Consider the following 19,572-nt stretch of genomic DNA (forward strand, 5'->3'; position numbering starts at 1 on the left):
ATCAAAAATGTGATTAATTGATTTGATTTATTATAATTCAATAATCTCATGCAAGCAAGAGTGTTGTTTACTAAGTAAATGCATGAAGATGATTGCAATTGTGATGTAGATTTTATGCAGTTAAACAAACTCTGCTTTTAATACACAAGAATTGTATATTTAAAAATAACAAGACCACCGAGTAAGTTTTATTGAGTCTAAATCAGTTTAAAGTGAATACTGAAGTCTACATTTTGATTTACACATTGACAAGTTATTGAAAAACCTTAGGCCAAAATTAGGTTTCTTAAACCGGCCAAAAAATGTTTTCCTTATAAGGCCGTAAGAAATTAGTAGAGAGTACATTCTTGTCTATATCTGATTATGGTGATTATCTATATATGGATGCAGCTGCTACTCTACTTAGAAAACTAGATTCTGTTTATCATGCTGCAATTCACTTTGTCACAGGTGCAGACTCACTTACGAATCACTGTATTTTGTACGATTCCTTAGATCTTTATTTCAAAGGAGAAAATTACATTTGTACTTATATACTTTAAAGGCTCTTTTAACTACCATCCTATCTTTCTTATTTGCTAACATTACATATAAATAATCAACACACTAGATTTGGTTCCTGTATTCGGTCAACAGTCCCAAGGGTTTTGTCAGAACTTGGCAAATGTGCTTTTTCCTTTTATGCTCATAGGACTTGGAAAGACCTGCAAAATCAACTTGATCTTGACACACTCCAGACTGAGCGCATTTAAACATCTTCTGAACCCTGTCTTAAAGAATACTTGTAATTGTTTTGTTATGATCTGACCTTTTTTATGAATGATGATTTTGTAACTATGTGGTATTGTTTACTGTGATTTTTGTGTGAAGCTTTATGTGCTGCCTGCCGTCTTGACCAGATCTTACTGGAAGAAGAGACAGCGCTGTCTCAATGTGATCTCCTGACTAAAAAAAGGAAATAATAAATTGCAATAATAATAACTCAAGAAAAGCACATTGTGTATAACTTTTACAGTCAGATTCACAGATTCTATAAGACTATTTTTAAATTGGCTCTTTTTAGACAATGATATTTGACTATCAAAGGGTTAATCTGCACTAGCTAGCTGACTAGTCAGTTACAAAAATTTCATCTAAACATTAATGAAATGAGTCATGGTGCACACCCCTAGTTTATATATTGTCAAAACAAAATCCCCTAAAACATCACTTTTGTCACATCATTGCAGATGTTTTACATTCACAATCAATCAGCTACAATACACACTACATTTAAGTTAACAAAGTAAACAATGATTTAACCTTAGATTTAATAGCGGCACTTTAATATTTGTTAAGATTACAAGCTTTAAATACTACAACACTTGTAGGAAAAACATGCTTTAGCCTACATTTTTTGGACACACGTATGTCAACATACAGTTGAAGTCAGAATTATTAGTTTACCTTTTATTTATTATATTTTCTTTTGTAAATATTTCCTAAATTTTGTTAACAGAGTAAGGAAATTTTCAAGGTATGTCTGATAATATTTTTTCTTTTGGAAAAAGTCTTATTTGTTTTATTTCGGCTAGATTGAAAGCAGTTTTTAATTTTTTTGAAACCATTTTAAGGTCAAAATTATTAGCCCCTTTAAGCTATATTTTTATTAGATTAAACCATCATTATACAAAAACGTATCTAATTCCCCTCACCTGCCTAGTTAACCAAATTAACCTAGTTAAGCCTTTGTCACTTTAAGCTGTATAGAAGTGTTTTGAAAAATATCTAGTGAAAAATTATTTACTGTCATCATGGCAAAGATAAAATAAATCAGTGATTAGAAATAAGTTATTAAAACTATTATGTTTAGTAATGTGTTAAAAAGACCTTCTTTAGGCAAAATGAATGCTACAGGCTAACAATTTTTGTTCCTTGTCACACTAATGATATTTACACAGACATAATATTGACCAATAAAGGATTGTTTTGTGCAGTTCTTTGCACAACACCAAATAAAAACAGGGCTCCCATTCGAAACAAAAACAAATCCCTGACTTTTCCTTGACTAAAATAAGCTACATTTCCAGGACCTATTTACCACAATTTTGAATAAATGTTGTGAATGTGTGCCTTATGTTGATGCTGAAGAGAAGAAGCTGAAGAGAAGAAGCTGTCATTTGTGTGCACAGAAGTATTCGGATTGCTTGATAATATTCTGATTGAACCATTGAAGACATATGGTCTGTTTTGATTATGTTTTTTGGAATTTTCCTGAATTTGGAACGAGTCTAACCATAATAACAGATGTAAAATTGGATTGAAACATATGAAATAGAAAAATTCCATTTTGACAAATAGAAACTAAAATTTATAACAAACAAAAGAATCCTTGATATTCCATGACTTGGACAATATATAATGTGCATCCAGAAAGCATTCAAAGCGCTTCACTTTTTCCATATATTATGTTACAGCCTTATTCCAAAATGGATTAAATTAATTTATTTCTTCAAAAATCTACACAGAATACCCCATAATGACAATGTGAAATTTTTTTTTTTTTTGAAATTGTTGTAAATTTATTAAAAATAAAAAACCTGAAAAATCACATGTGCATCAGTATTCACAGCCTTTGCTGTGAAGCTCTAAATTGAGCTCAGTACATTCTGTTTCCACTGATCATTCTTGAGATGTTTCAGCAGCCTAATTGGAGTTCACCTGTGGTAAATTCAGTTGATTGGACATGATTTGAAAAGGCATACACCAGTCTATATAAGGGCCCAGGGATGACAGTGCATATCAAAGCACAAACCAAGCATGAAGACAAAGGAATTGTTAGTAGACCTCCGAGACAGGATTGTCTCGAGGCACAAGGCTGGGAAATATTACAGAAAATTTCCGTTGCTCTGAAACCTCCAATGAGCACAGTGGCCTCCATCATCTGTAAGAGGAAGATGTTTGGAACCACCAGGACGCTTACTAGAGCTGGCCGGCCATCTAAGCTAACCCGATGGTCACTCTGTCTGAGCTCCAGCGTTCTACTGTGGAGAGAGAAGAACCTTACAGAAGGACAACCATCTGTGCAGCAATCCACCAATCAGGCCTGTATGGTAGAGTGGCCAGACCGAAGCAACTACCTGCCTGGAATTTGCCAAAAAGCATCTGAAGGACTCTCAGACCATAAGAAACTAAATTCTTTAGTCTGATGAGATTAAAATTGAACACTTTGGAGGGAATGCCAGGCGTTACATTTGGAGAAACCAGGTCCCACTCATGACCAGGAGCCTCATGTATCAACGCTGCCCACGCACAAAAACTTTGCGTAGCCAGGTTTCGATGAAATAAACGTGAGAATGTGAGTTGGTCCACTCCAACTTCCTGTCTGGCGTACGTGCATTGCTTGTGTGTGTTTGTTTTATTTCCACTCCTAGAGACAACTGTGTTAAGTTGCACACTACAAAGTATCTTTGAGCAGTGCAATGGCAGCTGTATGGGACAAGATCATCCGCATGTCTAGCAGGTATATAAGGTTTCCATACCATGCAGTTGACCAGCCAAACATGAAGCGCAATTTGCAGTGATTGCCGGTTTTCCCAATGTAATCGGAGCGATCGACTGCACACACATTGCTATAAAGGCGCCATCTGAAGACAAACATGCATACGTGAATCAGAAACATTTCCATTCAATACATGTGCAAATAATATGTGATGCTCAAATGCGCTTAACATAATACATGCACTTATTAATGATTTCTACTTGTGTTCCTCGTGATGAAGAGTAGGCAAAATCTGATATGTAGTGGGAAAATAAGAAGAACAAGTTAATCAGAAGCTGGATTGGAACCGGGTCCAGGAATAACAGTGTCAAAACATATGCTTTAGGAACTACGCCACTCGCGCTGCTGATGTCCTACCTCTTTAGCTTTGTTGTCTCTGTCAATCAAATGGGCAGAAATCACTCAACTAACAGTTTTTCTCCGGTCTACCTCTGATAGGAGCACCTCCAATTCACATTCAGTTTAAAGTTTTTCTTTTTGCTTTGCTTTTGCCATTGCTTTTTTGTTTGGTTTTGCCAAAGCAGAGTCATTAGCATATTCATACAGGGGAGGAGGCAGGGAGGGGTTTTGCACTCAGTTTCACGTTCATTCGTATGTACAAAGAGAATATGCGTGTGATTCTGCATACGCAGTGTTTCATACGTCTGATTTTTTTACTGCGTACGCACATTTACAGCTTTGCGTCTACGCAATGTTTTAGTTTAATTTCAATGCAAGTCTTCGTACACGAGGCCCCAGGCTAATACCATCCCTACAGTGAAGCGTGGTGGTGGCAGCATCATGCTGTGGGGATGTTTTTCAGCTGCAGGAACTGAAAGACTAGGATAGAGAAAAGGATGAATCCAGCAATGTACAGAGAAATCCTGAATGAAAACCTGCTTCAGAGCGCTCTTGACCTCAGACTGGGGACGGTACATCGTCAAGCAGGACAATGACCCAAACCACACCACCAAAATATTAATGTAGTGGCTTCACAACAACTCTGTGAATGTTCTTGAGTGGCCCAGCCAGAGCCCAGACCTAAATCCTATTAAACATCTCTGTAGAGATCTGAAAATGGTTGTACACTGTCACTTCCAATCCAACCTGATAGAGCTTAAGAGGCACTGCAAAGAGAAATGGGCAAAAATTTCCAAAGACAGGTGTGTTTAAGCTTGTAGCATCATATTCAAAAGGACCTGAGGCTGTAATTGCTGCCAAAGGTGCATCAACAAAGTATTGAGCAAAGGCTGTGAATACTGATGTACATTTTTCAGGTTTTTATTTATAATAAATTTGCAACAATTTCGAAAAAATATTTTTTCACAATATTATTATGGGGTATTGTGTGTAGAATTCTGAGGAAATAAATTAATTTAACTCATTTTGGAATAAGGCTGTAACAAAAAAATGTGGAACAAGTAAAGCGCTTTGAATACTTTCCGGATGCACTGTATATTGTATATATAAAGATTCCCTGCCTTTCAATTTCTGAAATAGACCTTTTAAAATTTCAGAACTTCCATGACCTGTGGAAACCGTGTAAATATCACAAAGCAATTAAGTTTGCCTCACCTATTCATCCCTATATGAACAATTTGTCTGCCATGGTCAGTTTGCTCAGCAGCTCACTTTCTACAGTGTTTTACTTGTGATACAGAGCCTTTTGCACAAATGTAGGCTGAGGCGCATATTTCCAACGAGCCTGCACTGGAATAAAACCCTTTCTCTGCTGTTTAAAATCACAATTTCACAGTGAATGAGGATTTAGTGGACAAAGCTGGAGTAGGATAAACATATAAAACAGGGGTGAAGAGTCAGGGCAGACAGATGCAGTTTCTTCGTTTTATTTACTACATCACAGTCCCACTGTATACATAAATCCAACAGCTGCCTTTCCTGCAGGATTCATGGAAATAACTCCCAATAAAAACATCAGCAGAACCTATAGAAGCATCCAACCGTTAAACTTTAAAATCACACCAGCAGAGGGAAAAAGGAAACGCTGTTTGTTAGTGGAAGGAAGGCTGGATTTGTGGAAAGCATCCTAAGGGAGATAAAGAGAAGTTTGAAGGCTCAATCTATTCTCTATGTAATATCATTGCTGAGATGTTATAAAGGTCTGAACTATCATGGGCTGCTTTGTTTTTTTGTTTTCTTCTATCTATCACTCGTGGACTTTTATGCATATAAATTGACTCAGGCGAAGTTTAATAAGCTTAGAGGTCATCTGGGAAAGCAGCATGTATAAACAACTGTGTGACAAATGTCAACATTCCTATTATGAGGAAAGGCATTGTTCCGCTGAGGCAAGCACTAGTTCAAAGAGAAGATGAGTTTATGGTCTCTGGTGCTCTTCAGATGACAGCACACATGACTGCTAATCTGGTGAAATATCATTTCAACGCATAGATCAACTGACTTTTCAATGACTACACTTGGACTTTTTAAAGCAGATTTTTTATGATTACACTGTAAAAAAATACTGTTGCCTCATTTTATTTTTCCACTGAATCAAATAATATTTTCCAGTCATCTCAACTTACATCATTCATTCATTCATTCATTTTCGGCTTAGTTCCTTTATTAATCCAGGGTCGCTACAGCGGAATAAACCACCAACTTATCCGGCATGTTTTTACGCAGCGGATGTTCTTCCACCTGCAACCCAACTCTGGGAAACATTCACACACACTCATTCACTACGGACAATTTAGCCTACCCAATTCACCTGTACCGCATGTCTTTGGACTGTGGGGGAAACCGGAGCACCCAGAGGAAACCCATGCAAACGCAGGGAGAACATTTACATCAATCAAACTGACAAAAAAATCTAAGTGTAAACTTTTACAGTTTAAAAATTAAACTAAGATTAGAGTTTTTTAGAAATTCGAGAGTAACTCGAAATGACAGAATTACTCTCTAACAGAGGATACATGTGCTGCTGAAGATTAAAGATGCAAATGAGAGGTTTGCACTGACTCTGGGCTATATGTTGTGTTGTTCTTGAACCCAAATAAGTACTAAATGCCTGCTGTGTGTAGTTCTTCAGTAGTTGGTATCATATCGGAGACTGTAAGGGTCTGTATGTATTCATATATGTTGCATTTATTCATTTATTTTATATAATTGCAGACATTACAGTAGTGTATTTCACACCGTCATTGATCTGCATTTATAATCATCTCATGTTCATAGAAAAGTTAGTAATAAACTTTTATACTTAAGTATTTATGAGTATAAAGCATCGGTTTTGTGAGAAGTAATTCTCATATGATATGTAAGCCACCTGTACAGGTTTACTGTAGTGCAGACATTTTCTCGAGCGAAAATGACGTCAACTGAAACTTTCTGTCATACATCACGCCCACCAAAAGGGTACCCTTGGTAGTGGAAACGCATATTAGAGATGATATTAGAGGTCAGCATTCGGGACCCGACCAGATTTTTGCGGCGCGGGAATAAATTTCCGAATAAAGCGCGGGAGCAGTCGTTAACAGGTTTAATTTGGGACGGGAACTGGCCGCCTAGCAATATCGCTCCCTACTCCCGAGCGAGCACGCGTATGTATGTGTGTAAATGAAATAGCGCGATGCTGTGTTTAGCTTGTTTGTTGCTGTGTGTGTGTATGTATGTGTGTGTGTGTGTGTGTGTGTGTGTGTGTGTGTGTGTGTGCACGCGCGAATGAGAGAGAGAGCTTTGCCTATGTGTGTGCTTGGTGCTTTTGTGTGTGTGTGTGTGTGTGTGTGTGTGTGTGTGTGTGTGTGTGTGTGTGTGTGTGTGTGTGTGTGTGTGTTAGTGCGCTCGTGAATGAGAGAGAGCTTTTTCTGTGCGTGTTTGCTTGGTGCTTATGTGTGCTTATGTGTCTTATACAGACAGCTTTTTATAGGCTGTCTGGACTCTGTATAGCTGGGTGGTTTTTGGTTTTGTTCTCCCCCCTGCTCTTTAGCGGGATTGGGCACAGCGGGTAGAAAACGGGGCAGGTCGGGCAGCGGGACAACAAATGCTGAATGTAAGCAGGAGCGTTCGGGTTTGGGCTAAAATCTGGCGAGTGCGGGCGGGAGCAGGATTCAAAATTTAGTCCCACGCAGATCTCTAGATGATATTTTGGGATATTTGTTATAGAATAAGTGGCTAAGCATATTGATCAATCAAACCACAAAAAAAAATATATATAAATAAATAAAAAAATTTAATTACAACTAATACAAGTTTATGCCAACTGCACATGCAATGCAATGACAAGGAAACAATATAAAGAAAAAATGAACATTTCGCACAACATTTATTCAATGCAAATGTTTTTGTTTTTCCACCACAATTGCTGAATTATTTATAGACACGGCTGCTGGTAGAACTGTAAACACACACAAGGGGACATATATTTACGTGCTTGCAGAGCATGGGGCTGAGTCCCTTGAAACGTGATATGATAAAATGCACATTTTGAATAGTGTAACTTGCTTTAAATAAAACCTGCTAAGTCTGCTAAATGCACAAAATGTCCAGTCTTCAGAGACTTGACTGCATTCATTTAACATTTCAAGCAGTACTTTCCAAACCACTATAGACACACTAGCATACATAGCTTTTATACTTACTGACACAAACAACAACATTCAGTAATTGACATCATGGTCCCTGCACACGGTTTAGCCACTGTAATGGATGTATCAATCATATCCTGCATGATAAAGACCCTGTAAATGTTAACTAGCTACCAGGGCACAAATGAGTGGGAAGATTGCTTGCGTGTCAACGTCCAGAGGAGGCTTTTCAGACTCAATGACCAGGATAATGACTATTTTCAGACGCGGCACATCCAGTCAAGGCTCAACAAGATTAGAAAACAGCAAAGACAAAGATAAAAACGAGGCCTGTCACAACTCCATCATCTTACAAGCGCTTTTACAGCCTGCGAGCTCAAGGCGCATCGCTTTAATAGACTCCTTTTGTTTATGATCACTCATATTTATCACGACTACAAAGGCCAGATTCATTTTCCCCACTCTCACTTCCTTTCTATTTTAATCAGGATGTATTAAGAACATTACGGAGAGCTAGATCAGATTAAATTAGAATAGAAAGAATCAATCCAATGGGCACTTTTAAGACATTCTGTCCGGCCTTTTCATGAGGTTTGGCTCAAGGCTCATTGACCTGCTGTTCTAGAATAGTGGTTTATTTAAACAAACAATTACTTTATTTAGCTCTCTATTTAAGTAAATACACTAAGAGGTATCATTCTTGATGAACTGTACTGTACATCCATTTTAAGGCCATTTTTTAAAAAAATCATTCACGATGTTTAATGTATTTGGTGTGATTCGGTAATTTTGTTACAATAATTAAGGAACATTTTCTACTCCATTTGAACTAAAATTTGTGATAGCAAAAATAATATATAATTATTTGTATTTATATGCACATTATTTATGGAACTTTTTACCACAATATAATACATACATTTTTTTAACATTTAAATGAAATTGCATCTTAATATCTCACTATTCTAACTTTCTGAATTGACCGGTAACATATCCCTTTTTCTCTCTCTCTAGAATTACTTTTAAAATGAATAACAACAAAATTGTGGCTAATGAAAATGGCGAGTGGCTAGTAATGTTAGAAAATCAGTAGCCACAAAAGCTGGTGATCAAAAAAGTTAATCTCAAGCCCTGAGTATATACAGTCAAACCCCAAGTTATTATTATTGACCTAAAGTTAATTTTATTCAATCTACATGAAAAAGGAGCAACACATCAACATTCTCAGCAACAACATCAGGCAGTCTGCAGTGGAACTTGTCCTTGGGCACCAGCAGACATTTCAGTATGACAACGACAATGAAATCATACAGCAAAAGTGGTGAAGAAATGGTTGGCAGACAAAAACGTAACGTTTTTCAGTGGCCCAGCCAGAGTCCTGACTTAAATCCAATTGAGAATCTGTGGAGGGAGCTAAAGATCAGGACGATGACATGGAGACCATCCAACCTGAAAGATTTGGAGCTCATCGCTGAAGATGATTGGGTGAAAATACTAGTGGAGACATGCAAAACGCTGGTCAGCAATTATTGAAAGCGTTTGATTTCTGTAATAACCAATGTATATAAAAGCTAAGATATATATACTTTTTCCCACATTGATGCCTCTTATTCATAGTCTTATTACCTTTTAGGAGAAGGCCGTATCATTTGCGGTCAAAAATTAACTTGCTGGTTGAATACAAGTAGCTAAGTCAGAATTTGCCAGGGGTATGAAAAATTTCAGGCGTTTAACTATAAATATAACCTGATTACATAATAAGCAAACAGAATTTTCTGAAATATCCAATATTTTTACATTAATAATCAAAAATATTCAGATGCTGTTAAAACTCTGAAATGCACCAGCACATCCACATAAAACTGTGTCCTTGCCGTGGGTCACACCTCAAGACACCTGAGCTTGCTTTGTGGCAGATCTCCAAGCCTGGGTATTTTAGCTCTGCTCTAAACCAATAAGTCTTGCTGGCCGATCTCTAAATGTCAGCTATTTTAGGAGCACATGTGTTTTCACAGCACCATGTGCGAGTGCTAATATGTGTGGGAAGAAACCTCACCTCACCTTTAAGGAAGATGTAAACAATTGATATAGCAGAAGACATCCAGTGAAGCTCAGGTAAAGTGCCAAGACTTTAGCTTAGAGAAAGCAGATCTTGTTGATCGTAGCTGCTTTCTGATAAGCCAGGTTGCATTTGAATGCGTATATTTTTCAACTATACAGTGGATGAAAAACAATATTTAAAAAGTATATCAGATATTAATAAGTTCATAAAAATGTTGGTGAAAAATACTAAGATGGCCCAATACTAATAGTGCATTCTCATGAGGCCTCAAGAGAGGACTTATGAATAAAGGGAGAAAATGACAATGAGAAAATATTGCATATAGTATGTCCAGATTCATAGTTCCACTCATATTTGTACTACACTTAACATATTTTTCAATTGTTGTGAAGAAAGCTCAATTTAAATTGTAAAAAATAATTAAGAGGGTACATTTTTTGAGGCACAGAGCTTTACCTAATAACATGCAGAAAAAGATGCTTAGCTGATGAAACATGAAAATCTAAAAACATGACCGAAAATAAAAATAAAATATATTCGGCTTAGTCCCTTTATTAATCCGGGAATGCCATAGCGGAATGAACCGCCAACTTATCCAGCATATGTTTTATGAAGTGGATACCCTTCCAGCTGCAAAACATCCATTCACTACGGACAGGGCCGGAGTGGGACTCTTTTTCAGCCCTGGAGTATTAAGCCTTAGACCGGCCCACCTCAGTTCACCACTGAAATCTTAAAATAAGGTCATTTCCAATTCAGTTTCTAATTACACTATCACATCTTTTTTTGAGAAAACAGCTGTTTTAGAACTTCAAATGTTTAACAACCCTTACAGTATTATATGTCTTAACAATAAAAATGAAAAAAAAAATTCATCATAGAAAAGGACCGAACCCTGGTTGGCCGCGTCTTAACCTAACGTGCTAACCACTGTACCACATTAGCTGTGCGTTCACTGGTGACTTATCTAGTTATATCATCATTAACTTGCAAGCTGCAGCTTGCTCACGACGCTACGAGAAAATAGATAAAAAGAGCAGAGCTGCGGTAAAATAATGAATAAGAAGGCTGTGGTCAAGTAAATAAATAAATTATATTTAAAAAGTGTGACTGCTGAGAGCAACAGATTCTGGAGCTACGGACAACGGCCCTCGCGGCCAAAAAACGGACCGGCCCACCGGGAATTCTCCCGGTCCTCCCGATTAGCCAATCCGGACCTGACTACGGACAATTTAGCCTACCCAATTCACCTATACCACGTTTTTGGACTTGTGGGGAAAACCGGAGCACCCGGAGAAAACCCACACAAACATGAGGAGAACATGTTTTTCTGTCTCCAACAGAAATCTAAATATTGTGTTTTTTTTTTTTATTATAATGAATTATAATAAATATTAACTAAATTAATCTACAGCAACAGTAATATTACTCACATTCATAAAACACAAAGTTATCCAAGGTTCCCATTCCACAGATAAGGTCTGTGGGATAAATACTTAGTTTTTTTTATTAAATCAACAAAAGTTGATTGCAAGTTGTATTATTTTTTCATGCTCTCTATTCACCTTTTTTTCTGTACAAATGGGTGCAGCCATTTGAATCTTTTTGGCTGGAGAATTCCAGTCCCATTCACTTCCATTCATTTTTAGACCTTAACAACAGCTCGTTTTCTTATTATATGATTCTGCTTTGTAAAATCATGCAAACGCTTGTTTGTAGAGGAAGTAGTTTGACCATTTCCTGCGATTTATTATTCTTAGTCATTTATCCCATAGGCAGCTGAATCAGAAGTTCTAAAACAAATCGCAAAAACAAGCGCACTTCAGCATTGAAGAATAAGGTCAATATAAGGCATACAGTAGAATTCCACTCAGATGTGTCAGAGTGCACATCGAAAATGTCACGATATGGTGAATTTTTTTTTCCTGGCAAAATCGTGCTTTTAAAGTCAAAGCAATATCACTACAGGAACACCCTTGCTCTATTTTTAGATGTAGGGCTCATTGGGCTCAACACAAGATCGATATTCTCCACATTATCGCTCTAATCGGAATTACTGTACCTTTTGGTAGGTTTGCAAACATGTGTACTTTTCATTGCGTTTACCTTAAACTTCAGCCGTTTGCATTTTTCACCATCACAGAAGCTCCTTGTGATCTTAACTAGGATCAGCTGGAAAAGTGCAAGCGCATTGCCTCATGTGCGTGTCTCTCCTTTGGAAATAAAATAACGAACTTGCCTGCATGTCGCAGACCAGACGCACCACTCTGCGTGGCACGACACATCATGCATCTTAGAATTCTAAACATAGGTTTCTATCAGGGTACACACAACAGCGCTTCGAGTCTTGAAGCGGCATGATGTGTACCCTGATAGAAACCTATGTTTAGAATTCTAAAATGCATGGTGCTGCATGGCGTGACGATTCGGGACACTTCGTGTTTCTGCAGCTCAACAGAGAGTGTGTGTGGTTATTAGTCTCGGTGTACAAGCTCTGCACTTGAAACTAGCACAAAGTTGTCTTTAAAACTATACAAAGACACAAATGATTTTGTACTCTCTGCTTGGTCTGTGTCCGAGTCGTACATGTACAGCTGAATGCTGGTTCTCTCACTCATGTTGCCTCATTCTGTCTGCCTGTCTGTTGCAAACACAGAGCGGAGGAGCTCTTGGCTCCGCCCCCTTGTTACGTTGGGCAGGAAGCCGAAACTAATTTTTATGTGAAGCAACACGCCGCAAAAACAGCGAGCTGTGTATACACCCTCAAAATTACACTTTTGAACACATTATAATAAAACATCTGAACTATGTGTTGAACTGAACCTAAACTGGCACACTCAGATTAATATTAAATCATAAAAAAGGGGTAAACTATGTGCCCTTTAAAATACAATATATTAACACTTTAAATTTAATGCAGAAAAATACAAAGTGGGTGTCTTAAGGAGCAAAAATTCAACATACAGGCTCTTATATGCTGTTGTGTCATCACTCATACTGCAAGTCATTTCTCTCCTGCCTCTCATTTGGGATTCTTTTTTATGAACTGGCCCCCATAACAAACTAATTGAATAGCCCTGCTCTAAATGGTCTTGCCCCACCTTATATCTCTGAGCTGATACACCCCCATTAGCCCACTCGTTCTCTCAGGTCAGCTGATTGTGCCTAAAACAAAGCGCAAGCTTAGAGAAGATTGTGCTTTCCCTGTGGTAGGTCCTACACTTTAGAATGAATTGCCGCTGCCCATTAGACAGGCTCTTTCTTTGTTTACATTCAAATCAGCTCTTAAAACTTTACTTTTTTTCGTTGGGATTTGACACCTGATCTCACTAAGTGGTAATTTTAATTTCTGTGCCTTTTTAGGTATATTTTATCTTGCATTTTATATACTATTATGATTATTTTGTAGTATATTTCTGTACAAAACTTTGGCTCCCTTCAGGAAAAACACATGAAGTGGCCAGGTTTAAACAGGCCCTAATACTTATTAGTTATTCAAGCATAGCAGCAACTCTGAAAGTACCCACTTTTGGATATTGCCCCCTTTAAAAAAAAAAAAAAAAAAACAAGCCAATGATTTCTAAAATCAAATATTTCTTATAAAAGAATGTATATAAAGAATGACCAAAAGTCATATTATTTATAACCATTCTGACTTAAAATCTAGGTTTTTTTTTTTCCAAAGTTAGTAACTTTTCCATCAGCAAAATCAATTACATACCTCATTAGTTACTCTAATTGTTTCCCGAGGCATACCTGTGGACCTGTAGAGGACCATCAATAAAATTATTGCTACCAGATCTCCAATCCCGAAGCCAGTGAGCCATAATCAAACCCAGATCTTAAATCTCTATTCTACCTAAACTACAGCACTCCGCAAGCTATCCTTAGTATTGACTGGATCTCTCTAAAGGAAATCTGCTTGGACTATCCATGCATCCCACACAACCAGCCTGGACACTTTCCCACAGCATGGATCATTAGCACTCAAAACCTCACTCCTAGATGAACCAGACTATCGATCAGCAGTGGGAGTGGAAACTACGACAGCACATAGGCTCTAACTGGAGGGAGAAACTGGGACTGGTAGGAATTCGCCATCCAGAGGAAAGGGCTGCTGCGGGACTATGAGGTACGAATCACTCTAAAGGTCCATGGGTAAGAGGAGCCGGACGGGAGTGAGGAAGCCCCACCAACCTGCAGCAGTCCCCCGATAGGGAGTAAGGTGACAGTGGCGCGTTCTTCTCCGAAAGTGGAGAGGTACATTGATCCAAGTCGCAGTCTTCCTCGAGGGAACATAGCGGAGCCCGTACACCCTCCATCTTCATCTTCCACCGGGATGGAACCTCCTCAAATACCTCATCGTCTCCTATCTCCTCCATACAGCAGGACTCACTGACGTCTAGCACAGCGCTGGAGGACTTGTCGATGTGCAGCCTTGAAGCATAACTCCCCATCTCAGACACCTGCAGACTTCCTGCGGTGGAAGAACGGGTGAAGGGAAAGATGAGGCGCAAGAAGTTGGAGCTTCTTCGACGGTCTGAATGCGGAGGCGCAGAGGGAGCCAGACACTGCTCAGGCCCGGGGTTGGAGATATATTTGTAGTTGTTGAGGAATGATGGAGGTTGAGAAGCAAACAGAGGAGGGGGGACACCGTGAACATTGAGGGCTTTGATTTGGCCATTTTGCATGAGCTGTTCCTTTTCCGTTTCCAGCTCCCCATCCGAACAGGTGCGGTCTATAAAGTGAAGACCACTGCATAGACTGTCCATCTTTTGGCCCACATCATTCAGAGACTTTGAGAACTTGAGACTTCCTGCTTCTGGTTTAAGGTTGACTGACGGTTTGAGAAGGGAAAGCCATTCCGTGCCGAATAAAGTCCTATTTTTGGGCTTGGCGGGAGAGTCCAGGCAGAGCGTGGTCATGGTGACACCCTGAGATGCTGAGCTTTTACCGTTAGAGTTCAACATCACTACGGTGGCCTGTAAGGGCCTCTGTGAGCCCACGTCCTGAGCGAGGTCATTAGAACTGCATACGAGAGGAAAGGAGAGGGATGGGACAGAAAGAAAGAGGTGCAGAAACAGAGATGGGAAGAGAGAAAACGAATGTAAAGAGACATGCGACATGCATTAGAGAACACATGGAGAAAGATTACAAAAAGACAGGTGGAGGGGAGCTGAGAGGAAGGTTAGAAAACAAAATGGCAGAATCAAGATGGATGGCTGTGTTGGTCCACTTTTGTTTTGACACTTTGTGCTCTCTTTTACTCTGTTTCAGGACTTGATCGTACAGCAGGAGTACAGAGGCTTCAGGCCAGAGGGAGGACAAACCTACCTGCATATATCTTGGTTTGAAGGCGTCACTGAACTCCTGGGGAAGCTGCAGGGTGCGTTCACTGAGGTTGGACTTCCAGCCTGAATTAAAAAGAGACAATAAAGCAAATTAGAGATTTTAAAGGAATTAGCATTTCTTGGTTGAAATAGAGTCATTGCAAAGCAATTTGGTTCAAATATGGACAAAACCAACTGCTGGGTTAAAAAAAGGCATAAATTACAATGTCTGGTTTTTAGGGGTGTCAAAATGAATTGATTCTTTGATGCACCACCATGCAGACGCGAACAATTCTGTATTGGTTCAGTTATAATCACAACCAGTTTTTATGTATTATGTATGACGAGGGAGGCGACCGGGAGTAGTTTAAAGGCTCCAATTACTTGAAAAGCAAATAAATGTGCACGATTTACTACTTGTGAGTTTGCTGGACAGTCTTTCCTGTCAGAGAAGTACATCAAAACCCAGCTAGGAAAAAATGAAAGCTGTAAACTCTCTCTCATGCTCTGTGGCCCCTTTGACCTGCTGGCATGTTCGTGGGGTAACGTTTTATTTCCTTTCTCGGCTGTTACAGCAATAACATTACTTGTGGATCTATGAGCATGTCTGCATAGTGAGTGTTCTCCACCGCTTTGCCGTCTTTGTATCAGCTATGATCACTGCGGCCATTTAACCTCAGTGTCCATGACCATTAGAGCCAATCACAGCCTTTTCTGTTGAGCGATTGATCAATTATTTAAGAACTCACTTAACAACGTTCAAAAAGCAAGCGAGATAATGTTTACATTAGCTTATTTTCTATAAATGCTCATGTTGTTGTGCATGTACTTGAGTTTTGTTTAATACATTCAAATAGAGTTTTCTGTGAGCAGGTAAAATTAAAGGTATAGTTCATATATCTGACTGCTTGTATTAAAGGACAAAATTGTATTACAAATAATTTATTAACATATTTATAAATTACAAATTGATAGAAGATTTATTGTGTTACTAAGTAAAATATTACATTAACAGTCGAAATAAATAAAAGATTTGTAATATTAAATTTGATAAAAATAAAGAGAAAATGGTTGATGTTAGAGATAAAGAGACAATTTTCAGAGAAGGAATAACCTTCTCCTATTTCACACACACAAAGTAATATAATCTGGGCGTTTAAATCAAAAGCAGCATGGATCCCATGCACATTGTTTGATTCCATCATTTTTGTCCCAGACTAATTACATATCGATTCGATCTGTAACGAACAGAGAATTTATAGCCCAAAGCCTGACAGAGATCAATACAGGATAGAGTGTCCGGAACTGCCCTCTACAAAAACACACAAGCTGACACGCAGTCTCACACAAATTCACATCTTTCATAAATAATGTTCCAAGAAACTATTAGGAAATAATGGTGTGTTTTCAGGCACAAGAAATGTGGAAGCATGCCTAAACGAACGCATTACATTAACACTTCATCTGTGATTGTATGATTCACACTTTCAGTTACTTGGGAACTGAATTTTCAAACATTTAAGGGTGCTTTCCACAAATTAAGTGCAAACTTGGGCCTTTTTATAATTTTATGAATGACCAAAGACTAGATCTTCTTTAAATATTTTTCTAAAAAATCTCAAATGAGCAGAGTAAATTACACAAATACACCTCACTGAAAATGTACACAGACATCACCTACTATATAACTGCAGGTTAACTATGTTTATGTACTGTAGAATAATTTTAACTGTTAAAACCTATTAGTAACTAGTTAAAATTATTTGAAACTAATAAAGTTATGGTAACTAATAACCTTTACTTGATCAATTAAACTGTTCATCTTTTGTAAAGCTTATTGTGAAAAGTGCCACAAATAAACTTGAATTGAATTGAATTGAATTGAATTAAGGGGATCCCAACAAACAATTCTGTGTTTAATAGACGTCTAATAGACATATACATGTAGACAGCTTGGCTACAACAAGGCTAAACTTGGGCTGTCTGTGAAAATCGAACAGACATCTAAGAATAGCCCGAAACTAAACTAATTGTCAAATAGACAAATTAGACCATTAATTTCTGTTTATCTAATGGCTAGTCTAGTTTTGACCTAGTCTTATATGTCTATTAGATTTTCACTGACAGGCCAAATTTAGCCTTGTTTTAGCCAAGATGACTATTTCTATTAGAAAATAGTCTATTAGACATGTATTAGACACATTTTAAAAACAAAAATTGCTTGCTGGGATACTTTACTCAAAAATGAAAGTTTACTCATTATTTAAATTACCTCAAGCAATTCCACAGCTTTACGAGAAAGCTGAAAACCTGTAACCATTAAATTCCACAAGAATAAAAACAAATAAGATTTCCAGCTTTCAAAAATATCTTTTGTGTTCAACAGAACAAAGTCAAACAGCTTTAGAACAAGTAAAGTAATCACAGAATTTGCAGTTTTAGGGGAACTATCCCTTTAAGACTGGAAAAGTGGCAAATGTGTCTGTGTTGCGCAGTGGATTTGTGACGACAGTGTAAACGTGATTAACTGTGAGTCACTCTGGCTCCTTACATCCCCAGTCAGCAAGAGAAGGTGTATTTTCAAGCCTGACAAGAGTGTGCATCTCTAAACCCTCCCCCCGAGATGTGATATATACACACACACAGTCATGTACGAGTCAACAAAAACAACACAAATCCTACCGACTGCACAAAAATTGGACAGGGATGAGGCACAGAGTCTAACGCGTTTCGACATGAGCAAAAATGCTAGTAATGTGAAAACAGTCCTGCGGTTATAGAATTTGCCTCTTACACATTTCAATGTGTAAATTCAATCTAGCTGTCAGTAAAAAAAGCTTGTTTGTGGAAGCCAACAGCTCGGCTCTCAGGCACTCTATGGGAGTTATTCAGAGATAATGGAAAATCATTTATTCTCCATTATGAGCCTGGCACTGACGTTAACTCAGACCTGTGAAACAAGTGTCTACTGAAACCAGAAGTGAAATTTTACAAACAAGGTCCATCACTGCATGTGGTTTCAGGTGCTGACAGCACGCTTTAGTGCTCAATTCACACTGACAGCAAATTTATCACCAGAGGTTTCCAGGTCGATAACAGGCATTCCTGATGTTGGATGTCCTAACATCTAAACATTCGAAATGAGATGTCTGCCAGAAAGAAGAACAACTTTAGCAAGATGTCTGTTTTGCTGAAGGGCAAAACATTAACAATATGTAGAGGAAAAGTGTTTGCCTCTAAAATGCAGCAGTAATTTAATAATTTCATGAACTAGGTATCGGCGATGTTGACCAATTTGGCATCGTACGATGTCTAATGTGAAACATCGCGATGGACGATGGCATCGTTGTGTAGGCGGCGGGGAATAATTATTTATGAATAATTCAATAATTTCTAACAAATTAATTATATGCAGCCTACCATTTCAACACCCTGACCCGCATAGTCTTTAATTTACCCATAACCAAATCATAAATAAATAAAGATCTTTAAGATCTAAAACTCAGGGGTTCTGGTAGTGGCAAAGTCGAGTAAAGGAGGTTGAGCCTTTTTATCTATGGCTATTCTCATTTATTTTCTTAAAATATCAATGGAGTGGCTTCACAACAACTCAATGAATGTTCTTGAGTGGCCCAGCCAGAGCCCAGACCTAAATCCCATTGAACATCTCTAAAGAGATCTGAAAATGGCTGTACACAGTCACTTCGCATTTAACCTGATAGAGCTTGAGAGGTACTGCAAAGAGGAATGGGCCAAAATTCCCAAAGAATTTAAATATATTTAGTTTAGTTTCTATGTATGTGTGTTTGTATAACATATACTTAATAAACTTTCATTTTGGATGTGATTATTCACAATGAAATATTTCCAGCAGTAATAATAATATTTGGTTTCTCGCAAAGACCAATCATTTGACTTTTTAGAAGTCAGGTATTAACTTTATTTCGCCTTCCTGTATGTTTTTTTAACAGTCAAATTTCTAGTAACACATGATATAATTGAACTTTATGAATCGCAAAGCACCACAATTTCATCAAATTTTTGTTTGTTTGCTTCTCAAAGCAGCATTTCTCAATTCCTGTTTTCTGTTTCTCATCACTTCAGACGTTTGTT

General features: G+C 38.0%; 2 protein-coding genes across 51 annotated transcripts in view; both read right to left on the minus strand.

The window, feature by feature from the left end:
- Positions 1–19,572, minus strand: part of vdac2 (voltage-dependent anion channel 2) — a 732,443-nt gene that overhangs the window by 70,840 nt on the left and 642,031 nt on the right. The window lies entirely within an intron of this gene.
- The window catches only part of marchf8 (membrane-associated ring finger (C3HC4) 8), a 259,188-nt gene that overhangs the window by 32,562 nt on the left and 207,054 nt on the right, over positions 1–19,572 (minus strand). For 32 of the 50 annotated variants that reach the window (XR_015505324.1, XR_015505323.1, XR_015505322.1 and 29 more), the window contains 2 exon segments: positions 15,464–15,543; positions 14,327–15,157 (listed from right to left, as the gene is read on the minus strand). Coding sequence is in view for 26 of the 50 variants with exons in the window: in XM_087278317.1 (XP_087134443.1) it covers positions 14,327–15,157; positions 15,464–15,543 (911 nt within the window). In the remaining 24 variants the exon portion in view is untranslated. 50 annotated transcript variants of the gene reach the window in all.

Source organism: Danio rerio, chromosome 13 (assembly GCF_052040795.2).
Source record: "Danio rerio strain M-AB ecotype USA chromosome 13, GRCz13ab, whole genome shotgun sequence".
NCBI classification, from domain to species: domain Eukaryota; kingdom Metazoa; phylum Chordata; class Actinopteri; order Cypriniformes; family Danionidae; genus Danio; species Danio rerio.